Genomic DNA, 15748 nt, shown 5'->3' with positions numbered 1-15748 from the left:
GGAGTATGAGGGTTGAGAGCGATTTAGTGTAAGAATGGCTGACAAATTGGCAAAGGGAGTGATTCTTTAGCACAAAGGGTCCTTGGTAGTGTTTCTTTTTATCAGGTACGAGATACAAACTGTGCAGTTCTAACAACACTCTATTCATTATGCATTCCTAATAATATTTCTAACAGTTGGGTGGGGTCTAGCTCACATTTCCCCATCGTTAAGGTCCTGGAGCTTGCCCCAAATTTCCCACTGATGGGTCAGCGCCTTCCGTGCCTCTTCTCCCGTGTAGAATTTAATTCTCCCTTGGCCTGTAGATCGCCCTCTGTACCCTTTGTAGACTTTAACAAAGGCTATTCTACCTATTTTGGCCTCTATGACCCTCCTCAGAGCCTTCCAAGAAGCTTCCTTGGGTAGGCCATGCCTTTGCTCCATCTCCATTCTACCCTTAGAAAGCGGCTGCTTTTCCCCCACTCCTCATCCCTTCAACTCTATTTGCCCTCCTGGCTTGGACTGCGCTCTTATTTGCTGAGCCACTTTCCATGTTCTGCTGTTGCAGACTAGGGACTCCCACTGCCTTTCCCTTACATATCAGGCCTGAGGGTTCCCTCTGGGGTGGAAGGCTTTTGTCTGACACCTTTCCAGCCCCCTCTGCCAAGTTGGTTGTTTTAAGCAACTCGGGGCCCCTCATGGCTCTTTCTCCCTTACTCCACAGCAAGGTTAGGCCTGTCAGTTGTTCTCTTACTTGGCTCATCTCCTGGGCTTGGCATTCCCGCCACTGACCCCATTTGAGGTCCCAGTATTCTTGAGCCGTCAGCAAAACCTCTTTCTTTAAGGCCTCCAGCTTCTCAACTATGAAGCCTTTCACCTCCGCACTCCTCCCTAGCTGCTCTGGGTCGGCTCCTTCCCTATGGTCTCTCTGGCTCTCCTTCATGGCACACCCAGGTTTCTCTCGACCGTGCGTTAGTTTAAATGTAACATTCCCCACACTGGCTTCCGCAGACTTGACAGCTTTCATGAGCTTCTCTCCCTCTCGCCTGTCTACCTCGACAGCCTTCCTTTCTTGGACTAATTGTCCTTCAAGCTCTTTTAACTGTTATCTTAGGTGGCTCATATTCTCCGAGGTCTGTACTTCCTTTTCCACTGAAATCGTGGCCCTTACCCCCTCAGTTTCCCTGACCTCGCGGATCTCTAAGGTTAGTTGGTCATTGACCTTTCGCAGCCCCTGTATTTCTTCCTCTAGGGTCTGTTTTTCCCCCTGTAGGTGTTCCTTGTCTGAGGCTAGGTCTGTCTCTCTACTTTGGCTCTCTCTTAAGAGAACTCTCCAGACCTTGTATTTTAATTCCTAGCCCCTCATTCTCTTTCTTGCCGTCCGCCAATTCTGCTCCCAGGTCCTGTACCTGCAATCTTAAATCTGCATTCTTGCTTCTTCATTCCCCTAGTTCTTCCCGTAGGGCGTGACATTGTTCCCACCTAAGGTTCCAGCCCTCCTGCATCTGACAGGCTCTCCTTCTTCAGAGCCTCTAGCTCTCCTCTTATGAGGTTCTGTCCTCTAGGGCCACTTTCTAGCTGTCCTGGCTCAGTTTCTTTTCTTGAGCCCCCAGGATCTTTAAAAATGGGAAGGCGTTCTCTCAATAGGGCCTGTGCCAGTTTAGGCTGGGTTCCTTAACGAGTGCCTCTACCTGCTGCAGTCCTTTTATGAGCAGTTCTCTCTCCTTACACTCAGCCTCGGCGGCCTTTGCCTCCTCAGCTAACTGCTGTTCAAGGTTCTCCCATCTCTGCCTCAGTGAGTCCCTGACCTTCAAGGCCTGTACTTCCCGCTCCGCCAAGGTTACCTCCTTTAGTTCCTCAGCTTCCCTAATCTCTCGGGCTTCCAGGGCCTGCAGAGTATTAATCACCAGTAGCCCCCATATCTTTTCCTCCAGATACTGTTTCTCTAACTGGAGTCGTTCCTTTTCTACAGCCAAGCCGGCCTCTCTATCCTGACCATCCTTTATGAGAGTCTTAAATGCCTGGATCTGTTTACTGACCTGCTGTCTTTCTACTTCCAGGTCTTGTACCCGAGATCTTAATTCTACGTTCTCTTTCCTCTGGTTTCCACGATCTTTCTCCAGGGATTGATATTGCTCCTGTAGCGCCTTGTGATCTTTCATAAAAGCTTTTATGCTCTCCATCTCCTGCTTTAATATCTTGTTATCATTTTCTACTTGGGCCCGGTTATCATCTAGCTTTTCCCGTAGCTGTCTAACCTCCTGCTCAGCCTCCAGACAGCCTTCCTGCCACTTCTCTCTGTCAACCTGTAGCTCCTCTATCTGTTCCTCTCGGCTACGTATTTCTTGTTGAAGGGTCTCTATTAAACTTTTTGCTACCCCCAATTTCCATTGCGACTCAAGCGGTTCCCCTATCGGGGTTATGCAGGCCTTGGGAGACTGTGTCCTCCAGGCCTCCAGCTCTGCCTGCATGTTGCACAGCCTGTCCTCCCTGTCCCGGCTCCTCTTCGCTTTGAGGGCTATCGCCCGTTCTACCTTCCTACTTCTCTCTGTCTCCATAGCTATCAGGCATCCAATTTCCTTTACCGCACCCTCTTTTTACCCGACAAGTATCGCTCGAGGGCGGCTGATCTCACCTCCGCACTTTCCCTCTGTACTTTAGCCAGTTCCAACTCTTGTTCTAGCCGGGCCACCTGTTCTTCCATCTCCCCCATTCTCAGACTCCATGCTAGCTCATCCGGTCCCTGGCCTTCTCTAACTCCTTCCTGGGCCATATCTACTCGACCTGACCCTTTTGGCTCAGGGCCTCAGTCTTTCCTGCCCAATCCCTAGCAATGGGTATCTTCCCTCTGCACCGCCACTAAACTGTGACACTCTCCCTTCGCTATAAACATCCGTCCACTAGTTTAGCCCTGGGTTCACTTTCCCTCTAAGGGGACACGGGTTTCTTGCCCGCGCACGGCCAGCTTCCCGGCCAAGGCACCCATTTGTCACGGAGCGGGGCCTGCAAGCAGCCGTGAGTCCGCTAGCGCCGCCTACTGTGTCAATTAAGGTGATCCAGCACCCTCTTCTCGCCCGCCATGTCTTTGATCTTATAAAGTTCAGTAAGGGAGGCTGCCTACTTCCACCCTGACACAGTGCTGGTATTACCTCCATTCCAAGTGGGGTGCTCCAACACCCCCAGCCTTATGGGCAATGCGTGCCTCCTCTTCAGCATGCCCCAAGCCTCGCAGCTGTTTCTGGACGTTCTTGGGTCCTTGCCCTTCGGCACCCCTGGGCTTGTCTCACACCTGACACCCCTTGTCTGGCACCCCTGCACTTGCTGGCCCTCCAGGGCCCACTAGCAATACTCTTCCACTCAGGCTCAGGTGGCCTGAGCCTTACCCAGCACCCTCTGGGGCCTACGCCGTGCCTCTCGCGCACGCTTCCCCCTCTCTGGGGCCTACGCCGTACCTCTCGCGCACGCTTCCCCCTCTCTGGGGCCTACGCTGCGTATTTCCCGTGCTTGGGGCTCAGGTGGCCACAGCCATGCCTGGCCCCTTGACCCTTTCCTGGGTCGCTTGCCCCACTGGGCAAAATACCACCCTCACGGGCTGGGGTCTCAACCCCTATACGCCGAGCGCCTCTACAGCGCTCGCTCGCCATGCCCACTGTGGTACTAGAGTCCCCAGCACTGTAGAGCCCTCCAGGACTCTCTCCTGGTCCTACCCCGGTTGGGGCTCAGGTGGCCACAGCCATGCCTGGCCCCCAGGACACCGTATCAGTCCTTTGCCCTGATAGGGCTTCTCTCTAGTCTCACCCCACAGGATGAGGTCCACACCCTTCGATACACGCACCACTGGCGCAAACAGCTGTGCCTGCCCAGCACCGCTAGCTGTGCCCTGCTGGGCACCAGGAACCCCCAGATTATTGGGGAGCTCCCATGAGGCCTCCTCACACCCCTACAGCCTCACCCAGTCCTCCAGTTTAACCATAACAAAAACCATGAACCAAGCAGCTGCAACATAAACAAGAAGCCTACTGGCTTATAACCCAAAGCTTGCACTCACTAGGCTCTTTAGTCATGGCCCCTTCTAGCGTTCTCTCCCCTGCACCATTGCAGCCAGTCTGCATGATCAAGCAGCAACCCTCCACCCAGCCTGCTCTCCCACTCCTGTGGCTACCAAAGGGGAACTGCTAGCTAGGCTTTGGCCTAGCTGTTTATAAGGGCCTGGCCCTGCCCCTTTTGGTCATGGGACCAGCCTGGTTGCCCCAGCAACCCACATCTGTGCTGCTTCAGGGAGCTTCAGCAGCCCTATTCCTACTGCTAGTAGCAGGCACCCTGGTATCCTGCTACACTGACTCAGTTATGTCTGTTAAAGAAAAATCTCAATCTACTACCCGAAAGGGGTGGTTGTATTTGAAGGATCTTAAAAGCAGTGATATTGAAAAAAGGAAATATCCAAATGAAAAGATTATAATAATTACTAGTGCACTTGTCTCAAACTAATTGATGATACAATTTTTGCCAAATCAGGGGCACGCTGGGTCTGGATAGTTCCCACTACAATCAGACATGAAATCCTCTATTTAATACATGACAATGGAGAACGTTTGGGTACTCAAGCCACCTGTAACAGATAAATCCACACAGTTTGGTGGCCTGATTGTCAGGCTAATATTCAGAGATACATACAAGGATGTTTAAAGTGTGCTGCTGTGAATGCTAAAAATATCAGTCATGAGACAATGCATTGTGGGACCCCAGTCATGAACCCAACTTAATTATACAGACCTTTGCCAATAACATGAAAGGGTTACAAATCTCTTTTAGCCATTGTGGATTCCTTTACCAAATGGTTGGAGGCTTTTCCTACTAAAAACAATACTGCAATAGCTACTGCCAAAGTGTTGGTAAATCAGGTTATTCCTAGAGGGGGGGATTCCATTAGAAACAGAGGCTGATCGAGGACCTCACTTTTTTGGCTCTCTTATGAAATTGACATATCAAATAATGGAAATAAAACAAAGATTTCATATTCAATAGTATCCTCAAGTATCAGAATGAGTCATTAAATCCGATCCCTTACTGTCATAAGCACCACATCAGCTAAAGGTAGGAAAAGAGATCTGGAAAGACCTCACGAGATTACCTAGTCTACCCATAGTTCACCTGCATGCTTAAGGTAGGAACATCTCTGTCTGCACCATCCCAAATCTGCACTTAAAAACATCTGGTATCACCTTCTTCCTAGGTATTTTCACCCAGGGTTTAACTACCATCTGAGTCAGCAAATTCTCACTAACATTCCCTGTGTTATAACTGAAGCACATTCCTTCTTCCCCTGTGGCCACTGAGCAGAATTGATCATTCTCATTTTCATACCAGCCTTTTCATAGATGAAGGCTGTTACCAAATACCCTTCTCTCCATCCTCTCTTTTCTAGACTAAATAATCCCAGTTCTTCCTGCCTGTCCTCATAGGTCATGTTTTCCAGACCTCCAGCCATTGCTCTCCTGTGACTTTTTTTTCCAGTTGTTACATGAAGTGCAATTCCAAACCTGGATGCAGGACTCCTCAATGCTAGACAGAGTGGAAGAATTACTTCCTATGATCTGCATCCATCAATCCTGTTTATACTTTCCAATTCCCACTTGCTTGTTTTGTAGCAGCATTATATTGTTGACCCTCTGGTGCTTCACACCCCCAAGGTGAAGATCACAGCCTTGAGGCCATTAGAAGATAGATTCTCAGGAGGCAGGTTCAGTAACATGGGCTGCAGGTCTCCTGGCAGGAGCAGGATGGGATCAGTACCAGGGTAGAGTAGTGGGAGCTGGCATTAAGGCCAGTAGAAGAGGGGAGACTTCCCACAAAATGAGAACCCATGCCTCTGAGCCATGGCATCCACTGGTCTCCCAAGCTCCTTTCTCTCCTTGCTGCCTTCTGGACCTTGTACTCCTGTCTTTGAACAGCTAGGGCCATAGAGTGGGGCTGAGGGGGCAGTTTCCAATCCCCCTAGTCCTACTCTGCTGAGGCAGATGGGAGAGGAAGGATTTTTACCACGGACAGAATGGGCTCCTCTAGACTTGCAGAAAGCTGGCTATGATACACTGGAAATCTGGTGTGTCAGTGCAGACAGTGCAGTGATTAATCAAGTCTGTTGGAGCACAGAAATAAACACACTCCAGCAGACTCTGGTGTCACGCGTACTAGTGTTCCTGTGCTGAAAAAATGGTGGCAGGGTGCTTCGAACCTTTTTCAGCATGGGGGATACTGATACACGTGACACTCAGGTGCTTTAAATTAGTGTGACTTGCTAATTAAAGCATCTCCCAGCACCTCCCAGAGTACCTCTAAAAATTACCAATGTGGCACAAGGAGTCATCATCCCAGGCTGCACATACAAAGTGGCCATGAGGACATACCAGACAGGACCTGGCAGAGGTGGCTAAACCCCATATCCGGAGGTGACAGCAGCAGTATAGTTCATAGGTGACTGGTAGGGGGTTCACATGCCCCCCACAATGGGGCTGGTTCCCCCCTGACAGCTGACGCTGTTGGCAAGGTACATTCAGCCAGGCAAATAAGAGTGGGCCGCAGGTGGGTAGGAAATGGTGCCTGGGAGTGGGATGGGTGGATGGGGCCAGGGTCAGGATCATGGGGCAGTGACAGTGTACGGCCACCTAGGCCAGGGCCATGATTTGCTCCCTGCACATCTGAGCAATGGGCACCAGTTCCAGGGGCAGGGACATGCAGGGAGATCACAGCCAGGCTCTGGCCCTGTGCTATCACTGCCCTGGGATCCTGGCCCTAGCCCCAGGCCCATCACCAGCCCATTCCACTCCTGGATACCACTCTCCACCTTAGTGACAAAGGGCCAGCCAGGGCCAAGCCTCTTCACACCCAACCCTTGACAGGTGCCCCACCTCGGTAACCATCTTGCAAGTTATTCCTTGCTCACTGGGTGCATCTACACATGAGCTTTAATGTGGATTAGACTAATTAGCTCCATAGCAAAGTGTCACTGCCTATACAAGCACTGGTATTAGGTCACAATAAATTAATTAACTCCACCATAAGATAGTGCTACCTAACTCCACACTTTAGCACCCTCGTGCCCCAGTCAGTGCCTCCACCACCCAACACTGCCATCACCCTGGGCTGCTCTGCCTTGGCTCAAAGTGCTGCAGTCCTGGGCACACGTGTAGATGCTGCACCCAGAAACAGTTAATTCCAAGACAAACTGTGCCAATTTATTGCCCTACCTTAATTGCACATCAAACACACACCTAAAGAGTTAATAGATTTCATAGACATTAGGGCTGAAAGGGACCTCGCAAGATCATCGGGTCCAGCCCCCTGGCCAAGGGGCAGGAAGTCAGCTGGGATCAGATCACCCCAGCAAGATAAGCATCCAAGCATATCTTAAAGATATCCAGACTAGGTGCTTGCACCACTTCTGAGGTGAGTCTGTTCCAGACTCTGGAGACTCAGACGGTAAAGAAGTTTTTCCTTATGTCCAGTCTAAAATGATCTTCCAGCAGTTTGTAACTGTTAGACCTTGTCTTCCCTTAGTGTGCACTGGTGAATAGACATTCTCCCAGTTCCTGATGCACACCCTTTATATACTTACAGGCTGCCACACAGTCACCCCTGAACCTTTGCTTCTCCAGGCTGAAGAGTCCCATGACCCCACAGCCTCTCCTAATAAGGAGAGGCCTGTTCTTTTGACCTCTGATCATGCATGTGGCTCTCCTCTGGACTCTATCAAGCTTTTCCACATCCTTTCTAAAGTGTGGAACCCAAAATTGGATGCAGTACTTTAGCCGCGGCCTCACCAAGGCTGACTACAGTGGGAAGATGACTTCCTGGGTCTTGCTCGAGATGCACTAGTAGATGCAAGCCAGAGTTTTATTTGCTTTGCTGGCTGTGGCATGCATTGCTAGCTCATGGTCATCTTGTGGTCAATCATGACCCCCAAGTCTCTTTCAATTGTGGTGCCAGTGAGTGTAGCACTGCTGAGCCTATAAGTATGATGTGGGGGTTTTCTATCGAGGTGGAGTACCATGCATTTCTCTGTGTTGAACGTCATCAGGTTTTAATCCACCCCCCCTTGCGAGCTTGTCCAGGTTGGCCTGAATTAATAGCCTGTTCTCTAGCCTGACCACATTTCCCCATAATTTGGTGTCATTTGGAAATTTAGCCAGTCCACTTCTGACACCTGAATCCAGATCATTTACAAATATATTAAAGAGTACTGGTCCAAGTATTGAGTCCTGGGGGATGCCACTGGTCACTATGCGCCATGTTGACTTGGTTCCATTGATTATCACTTTCTGGGTCTGACCACAGAGCTAGTTCCTCAGCCATCGGACCATAAAGTTGTTGAGGCCACAGTTCCCTAATTTTACCATGAGGACATCATGGGAGACCAAGTCAAAGACTTTTCTGAAATCTAAATACATGACATCAACCTCTTCTCCTTTGTCCAGGTGATGCATCACCTTGTCATAGGAGGAAATGAGGTTGGTCAGACATGACCTACCCACAATGAAGCCACGTTGGCCATCTCTCAGAATGTTGCCTTCCGTTAGTCTGTTGTTGATGGTTTCTTTGTTGATTTTTTCCAAGATCTTTCCAGGGATTGAGGTCAAACTGATTGACCTGTAGTTTCCGGGATCATCCTTGTTTCTTTCTTCAAGATAGGCACCACATTGGCCCTCTCCTGATCTTCAGGAACCTCTCCCGAATACCACAAGTTCTCAGATATCCTCGCCATTTGTCATGCTATGATGTCAGCCAACTCTTTTAGCACTCTTGAGTGCATTCCATCTAGGTCACCTGACTTTTGGATGTCCAGCCTCTCAAGTTGTTCCGTCACACAATCTTCACCAATTAAAGGCACATGATTGCCCTTACCCTGGTAGTCCTGCATCCGGTCAGGCAGGGTGATCCCCTTGGGCTAGTGGAAAATCGACACAAAGTAATCATTGAAGCGATTATCTTTTTCCTAGGTGTCAATTGTCAGCTGCCCCATTTGGTTCAGCAAGGGACTGATGTTGCCCTTAGGTTTTTTTTCTGACTTCCCACATATTTGAAGTAGGACTTTTTATTGCTCTTGATTCCCATAGCCAGTTTGAGTTGGGTTTCAGCCTCAGCTTTTCTTGTCCACTCCCTACAGGTGCAGGCCATGTTGCATAATCCTCCTTAGTGGTAGTTCCTGATTTCCATCCCTTATAAGCTTCTCTTTTCAGATTCAGGAGTCCAGGAGTTCCCTATTGAGCCAAGGGGGTCCCCCAACCCTTTTGCTACTGTTCCTATGGGCTAGACTGGACTTCCTTTGTGCTTTTAAGACCACATCCTTAAGGAGCAACCATTCATCATGGACTCCCCTCCCTGTCAGATCATGGTCTCTCAGGGCCTCAACAACCAAACTCATGAGCTTGTGAAAGTCAGGTTTCCTAAAGTGAAGGATTTCTGCATTGCTGACTGATTTGCCAGCTTTGCGTTGGATAGAGAAAGTGATGAACTCATGATCACTGTCACCAAGTTTCTCTTTGATCTTCAGGTTACTGACCAGATCATCCCCCTTGGCCAGTACCAGATCCAGCACTGCCTTACCTCTTGTTGGCTTGTAGACTTCTTGAGTCAAATAGAGCTTGCCAATGCAAGTGAGAAAGCTGTGTGACCAATCAGATTTGGCTGAATGCTCTTCCCATGAGATGCCAGGGTGGTTGAAGTCTCTCATGATGACCATGCACCAAGAGCGTGCAGCCTCTGCCAGTTCCCAGACTCATGGTCACACTCTTCCTCCTGGAAGAAGGTCTGTAATAGACTCCTACAGTTATATCCCCTTCACCACGTTCTCCTCGTATTCTAACCTACAGGGGGCTCAAGTTGCTCTCCTTGGGTGCCAATCTCTGCATGTAGGTAAGTGTACTGCTGCTGCGCATAGAGAGCTACACCCCCACCCTTCCTTGCAACATGATCCCTCCTGTACAAGGTACAGCCATCAATCCTGTGGTCCAGTCAAAGGTGGAGTCCCACCAGGTCTCCATTATCCTTATAAGATCGTATTAATTTTTGCTTAGCAGAAGGGCCAGTTCCTCCTCTTTTTTCCCCATGCTCCTGGCATTTGTGTACAAGCAGCTAAGCCTGCCATCAAAAGCCCAGGGCTTCCCTGTCTTGTTAGAAGTCCTGTCCTTGGGCTGGGGTAGGAGTGAGTTCCCTGGTATTATCTGACCTGCTGATTCTGTGGTTGTCACTTCCAGGGCTTGCACTAGTGATTGTCCACCTGTTCCCCAGTGATCCTAGTTTAAAGCCCTGTCTTTTGGGAAATAGTTTATGCATCTTTTGGGAAATAGGACTTGCAACTATATTGTTTTTCAGTTAAAGATACCTGCTGGTTTTCTTTCATCCATTCTTCTTGCTCCCATTCCCTCATTTCTCCATGACATATAAAAATTGTAATCAGATGCAGACATAATTCATGGTAACATATCTAAATATTGATCCAGTTTTTTAAATATAGGCCCCTGATCAAGAGACCATGTGGTCAGTAAGAGTGATATTAGGAAGTATAATGAATGTATTTCTTCAAGTAAGGTCAATAATCCTCAAAATCCTCAGTTTTGTCAGCTGCGTTTTGTCTTGTTAGAAAGTTGTTCTGTTTTTACCCCTGGAGAGGACAGTATATTGTATATATAATATCCACCTGTTTGGAATGTCTTAATTCCAGCATTTGTGATTTCTGAGATACCAGGGCCTGGACTGAAAACAGTACATGTGTAAGAGTTTACAGAATCAGAACCAAAGTGAATAACCTCTACTGAAAATGTGTAAAATTGAAAAAGGGCAGGGTGGGAGACAGGAAGATGTGAAAGAGAGTAAGAGAGAAAATTACAGAGAAATAATGGAGAAACAGAATTTCAAAAGACATAGTCCTCTCAGCTCAGTAAGAAACCTGCATCAATCACAGAGAAAATCTCATATAGAGAGACATGGGATGTTTATGATCTGTTGTAGCATTTACAGATTTACAGGGTTAGCCCCTCCATTCTCCCTGTACCAATGAAATCAGTGTGTAATGTGAATGTAATTTATACAGCAGCAGAAGGAACTAGGGGGCAGCATGCAGAGCTGTGATGCCTGTTAATTTGGACTACAAGTCCCAAGAAACCCCAGGGACTAGGGCAAGGGAAAAAGGAAGAGGAAGCTTGAAAGTAAGGAAGCAGAAGAGACAGCAGTGCACACCTGGAACCTGGTCAGCCGTACACAGAGGAATGCACAGTGGAGTTGGGGACCTCGCTGGCTCCGTCACCCAGGACTGTGGACCAAAGGAGCTGGACTCAGACTTGCAGGCTGCTGTTTTAGTGCTCTAGGTACTAAAGACACCTGGGGACAACTCCAGAGATGTGTGGGGGAAATTAAGATGCTGAGAGTATGTTACAACAGTGTTGATGTTTCTTTACCTTTTACCTGTTCCCTCCCTTTGGCTCATTGGCTTGTGACCCTAACTCTATGATTTTCTATATAAAAGTGGGAGGAACTCCCCCTTGCTTCTTGTGCCAGTTTCTGAGGCTGCAGGGTTGGCACAACTGGTTTTGCGTTTTGCATTATAAAAGTTATGATAACAAAAGTGTATATTCTGAAAGTACAGTTTCTGGATTAATTTAGCATAGACTGATTTAAAAGACTTGGAAATCAGGCAAATTACCTAGAAATAATTCATATGAAAATATTTATTTTAATCTTCAAATTTTCATTATGTGCATTACATTCTTGTGTTACAGCAAAAAACACCTGACATACAGTACCACAGTGACATATAATCAAGCTGTAAAAATCTAATATACCAAAATTGTGTAAACAAAAACCTTTCCATCTCAGTACTTTCCATGGACCAAATTCTGACCTATCAAATCCCACTGAAGGGAATATCTACAAGGCAGAGCTAGACTCAGTACGAGGAAAACTACCAAGACTTGGTTTTATACTTCTGGGGTAACAAACACCAGTCCCTACTTTATACAGATAGGGAAAATGCAAGTTTTAAAAAAGTAAATTAAACCTGGGTTGTTTCTATATATCCATATAGATATTGTGTTACTACTGAAAGTTGCAAACTCAAAGTAAGCTCTATGGACCAAAATCTTAGTTCACAGATACTCAACTGGCAACCGCAGTTGAGTTTCCAAGGAGATGGAGTAAGATACTGGACTGTTTTTGCCCGTAAAATAAGATACCTGCAGCAGAAATTCAGCTGGAAGTAAAAATGAATTCACAGAATAAAAGTACAAGCTGAAATTTTTCTTCCAGTTGCCATCAGTAAGCTAGGAAGTCTTGTTCCCTCTGCATGGGGGAAAATATGGCCTTCAGTCAAGCTCCTGAACAACCCCAAGCTATCTGAACTCATGAGTAGCCCAAACCAATTATAACTAAGCTAATACCTCTTCAGTTCATCCTGTCATGGTTTGAAAAGGCATCTCTTTGGGATCATTCAGTAAAATTAGAAAGGAGGACCACAGAAAACTAAAGAAAGGGGAGTGTTTGTTTTGTTCTGTAGTGGAAATAATACATCTTTGCTGAATATCCATCCCCAATGCAAACTGTGCTAAGGCAATCTATATACTGTAAAATTTAACAAATAATTTTAGAATGGGAGATACATTCCATCTGAAAATGCATTTAACTATTAAATTTTAGTCTCCCAATTGAATGGAAACATTTTTTACAGCTGTTGTATGACACATCAATTACAGGTTTGCTCTACTGGATTTTCGATAACATTCAGCAAGATTTTTTTTCTGTTGGTAGAAATGTATGGCTCTGATTTGCACCATCCTAACACACGTAACATCCTGAAGTCAAAAACACATGTCACAACTGCAGGAGTGGACCCAAACAACATACTGTACAGGTGGAAACAAATGACTGACTTTCCCATTAAGAAATAGTGGAAAATCAGAATTCCTTTAAAGTACAAAAAAAGTTTTGCTTTCAGTTTTAAACAAATGTTAAAAAATACAAATGTGTTTGATATAATAAGCCTCACACAGAATTCACTCAAACCCATTAATAATCCATATAATCCAATACCTTTTTCCTGCTTTGCACAATTAAAACCTTGGAATTTGTACTTACCCATGCCTTTATATTTCTCAAATGAGTTGATTCAGAACAGGAACACACTTCATAACCTGTGTAGGTCTACTGTACACACTAACTCAAATACCATATATGTATTGCCGTTTCCATAGTTACAGGTAAAAGTTAGTATCAAATATGGACTATCATTTGATTGTATTCAAATTTAAAGATCCCAGTCCACAACTTCATTTTCCATTAATCAGTAAGACTATAAATTTTATCATTATTTCTTTGGAGGAAGAACATTTTGTTCATAGTAACCAGGGTTTACTACGTTTCCAGGTGGGTCGTACCTGGCCACCACAAACGTGGAGCCATCACTTGCTGTGGCTTTTCCAACTCCCATCTTCTTTGTGTTCTTCCAGATCATAGCTGTAAAGTGACCTGGGAGAAAAGGAGATCAATACATTAACTTGGGGCAATGGAGCAGCAAAATTCTTTCAAGTGATTGATCAAAAAATGTCATAAACTAATGGCTAATAACGTCGCAGTGCTGCCTCTGACTTCCAGCTTTGGCTAACCAATCCCCCCAAGCCCCAAAACAGTTCCATTAACTTCAGCGGGGGTTACTTGATAGGAAAGATACATCAAGGCAGGTATCAGTAAAGCATATTCAGGAAAAAAAATCTGTGAGCGTTCTTCAATGCTTAATATTTTTTTTTAAGGTTAAAAGTACATTTGCCTTCAAAATTACTACATTTTAAAACTGAAGGTTAAAGAGAGACCAAGACTTTTTCTTAAAAATCATTTTTAACACAGAAATGTTGTTTACTTCCTCATTCCTCCAGGAGTCATAGTTTCCTTCCTCTTTCCTGTTATCATCAGGTTACTGCGAGCAACTGTAAGATTTGCTGTTTCTACTACCTGATTTTCACTATTTTTTGAAAAAGAACAATGAGAAAAGTAAATGAACCACCTTTAAAGTAATTTCTGCATCTCTGAAAGAGAAAGGCCTAGCCTTAACTCACCTGTTCCTGAAGAAAACCCTGGATTTTGAAAGTTGTAATTTTTTATTTCACTGTACCATCTGTCAGCTACTTCCTTTCCTGGAAGAAAAAAGAAGTGATTCTTTAGAATTGCAACAGACAGGATGAACTCAGCAAAATGTAACTGATCTAGCTTCTTGCCTACATCATTCTCCCAAGACTCTTGGCAGGTGTTCAGTTAAAGATGCCATGGGATCTGGTGCATAACCCCAAAAATCACACTTCCTGCCCTGGCTACATATGAATGGCAGGTGGCAAGATTGTGGGATTGGGGATCAGATCCCCATCGTACCATATTGTCATGATCCCAGGCTCCCCCTACACCAGCAAATAGAACACCAGTCAGCCGATTCCTGGTTGTAGCCTTGGAAACATACTGGAGTCAAGGGCTCCAATGCCCGCCCTACCTACTGCTCCCAGATGCTGGGGTGCACTGGAACCCTTGACTCATATCCCCAAGGTTGGGAGCCCCAATAAGCTGCTGCTCCCAGTCTATGGGGTACATCACAGCCGAGGGCTCCAGTCACCCCAGGGGCTGGGAGCCTGACCAGCTGTCACTCCCATCAGACCCCTTGATTCCACTGTGTACCAGAGGCTAGGAGCATAGGTTGGCTGATCTGTGCTCCCAGCATGCAGGGTGCAACAGAATCAAGGGCTCTGATGGCCTCCATGGCTGGGAGCTGCAGGTAGTCAGGACTCCCAGCCTCAAGGGGCACACTGGAGCCCTGACTCCAATGCAGTCCCAAGGCTGGGAACGCTAGTCAACTGATCTGCACTCCCAGCCTCGGGAGCGAACAGGAGTCAAGGGTTCCCAGTCAGCAGGTGCCTGACCACATGTGTGATTTAAGGCATGATGGGAACAGATTTTTTGTGTAATAACTGTGTAACTTATTCCTTGTTTTATTGCACTATTAATTGCATTAACAAGTGCCTGTGATTAACTGGTTAATGACATCTTAAGTGTACCATCTGCCAGGGGCCTAATAGTTACCAAAAACTGCTGGAAACTAAATGAAGTTGTATAAATATGAACTAGGCAACAATTTTAAGTTCCTTTGTTAATCAGGGTGAGCTCTTAGCTACAGATGGCCTTCCCATTATTGCTAACATACTCTCCAATTCAGCATTATTAAAAAAGAAACTACAGCAGGAAAAAGATGTGACAGAGACATAAATCCTTGGTCTCTTCCGAGACCTTGGACACACACTACTTTTGTAATGTTATATATGCCCTTGTGGTGCTACAAAGAGCTTGTGGCCACACATTCTGACTGTTTGTAGTGCTTCAGAGATGAACGACTCACTATGAAAAGATCTCTATTTCAAAAAGAACTCCTTTGTGGCACTACATGGAGAAGGTTTCTTAGACCGCTCTTCATCCTAGAGTGCTCTATTCTTCCTTCCACCGCTCCAAGGAGAAGGGAGGAAGAGTGTCTAAAGATATTTGTACACCTGAGTATTCGAGTCTGCTCCAAAGTGGCAGATCTCCGGCACATTGTGGGATGAAAAGGTAGGTGTATAAATGCCTTAAGTTCCTAACTGCAATAGGAAGCAGACGTACAGCCCTGTTAGCTGCAGTAGCTGTGCTGTTTTTCTGCTCCCCTTCTCTACTATGTTGGCAGAAGGCAGCAAAAAAGCAGCCCTCTGCTGGCCCC

The 15748-nt window shown here is 46.4% G+C and overlaps 1 protein-coding gene and 1 long non-coding RNA gene across 2 annotated transcripts in view; one reads left to right on the top strand and one right to left on the bottom strand.

The window, feature by feature from the left end:
* LOC109313347 overlaps nt 1–15748 on the top strand; it is a 207004-nt gene that overhangs the window by 163773 nt on the left and 27483 nt on the right. The window lies entirely within an intron of this gene.
* The window catches only part of GLIPR2 (GLI pathogenesis related 2), a 34371-nt gene continuing 30307 nt past the window's right edge, over nt 11685–15748 (bottom strand). Inside the window, exons 4-5 of the mRNA XM_019539806.1 lie at nt 14076–14153; nt 11685–13491 (exon numbers count right to left, since the gene is read on the bottom strand). Coding sequence (XP_019395351.1) covers nt 13331–13491; nt 14076–14153 — 239 coding nt within the window. The 3' untranslated portion in view covers nt 11685–13330. The remainder of the gene's footprint in view (nt 13492–14075; nt 14154–15748) is intronic.

This window comes from Crocodylus porosus, unplaced genomic scaffold, assembly GCF_001723895.1.
Source record: "Crocodylus porosus isolate Cpor-Errol unplaced genomic scaffold, CroPor_comp1, whole genome shotgun sequence".
In the NCBI taxonomy this organism is placed as follows: Eukaryota; Metazoa; Chordata; order Crocodylia; family Crocodylidae; genus Crocodylus; species Crocodylus porosus.
Note: the sequence above shows the minus strand (reverse complement) of the source record. Positions and strands in the feature narration are given on the sequence as shown.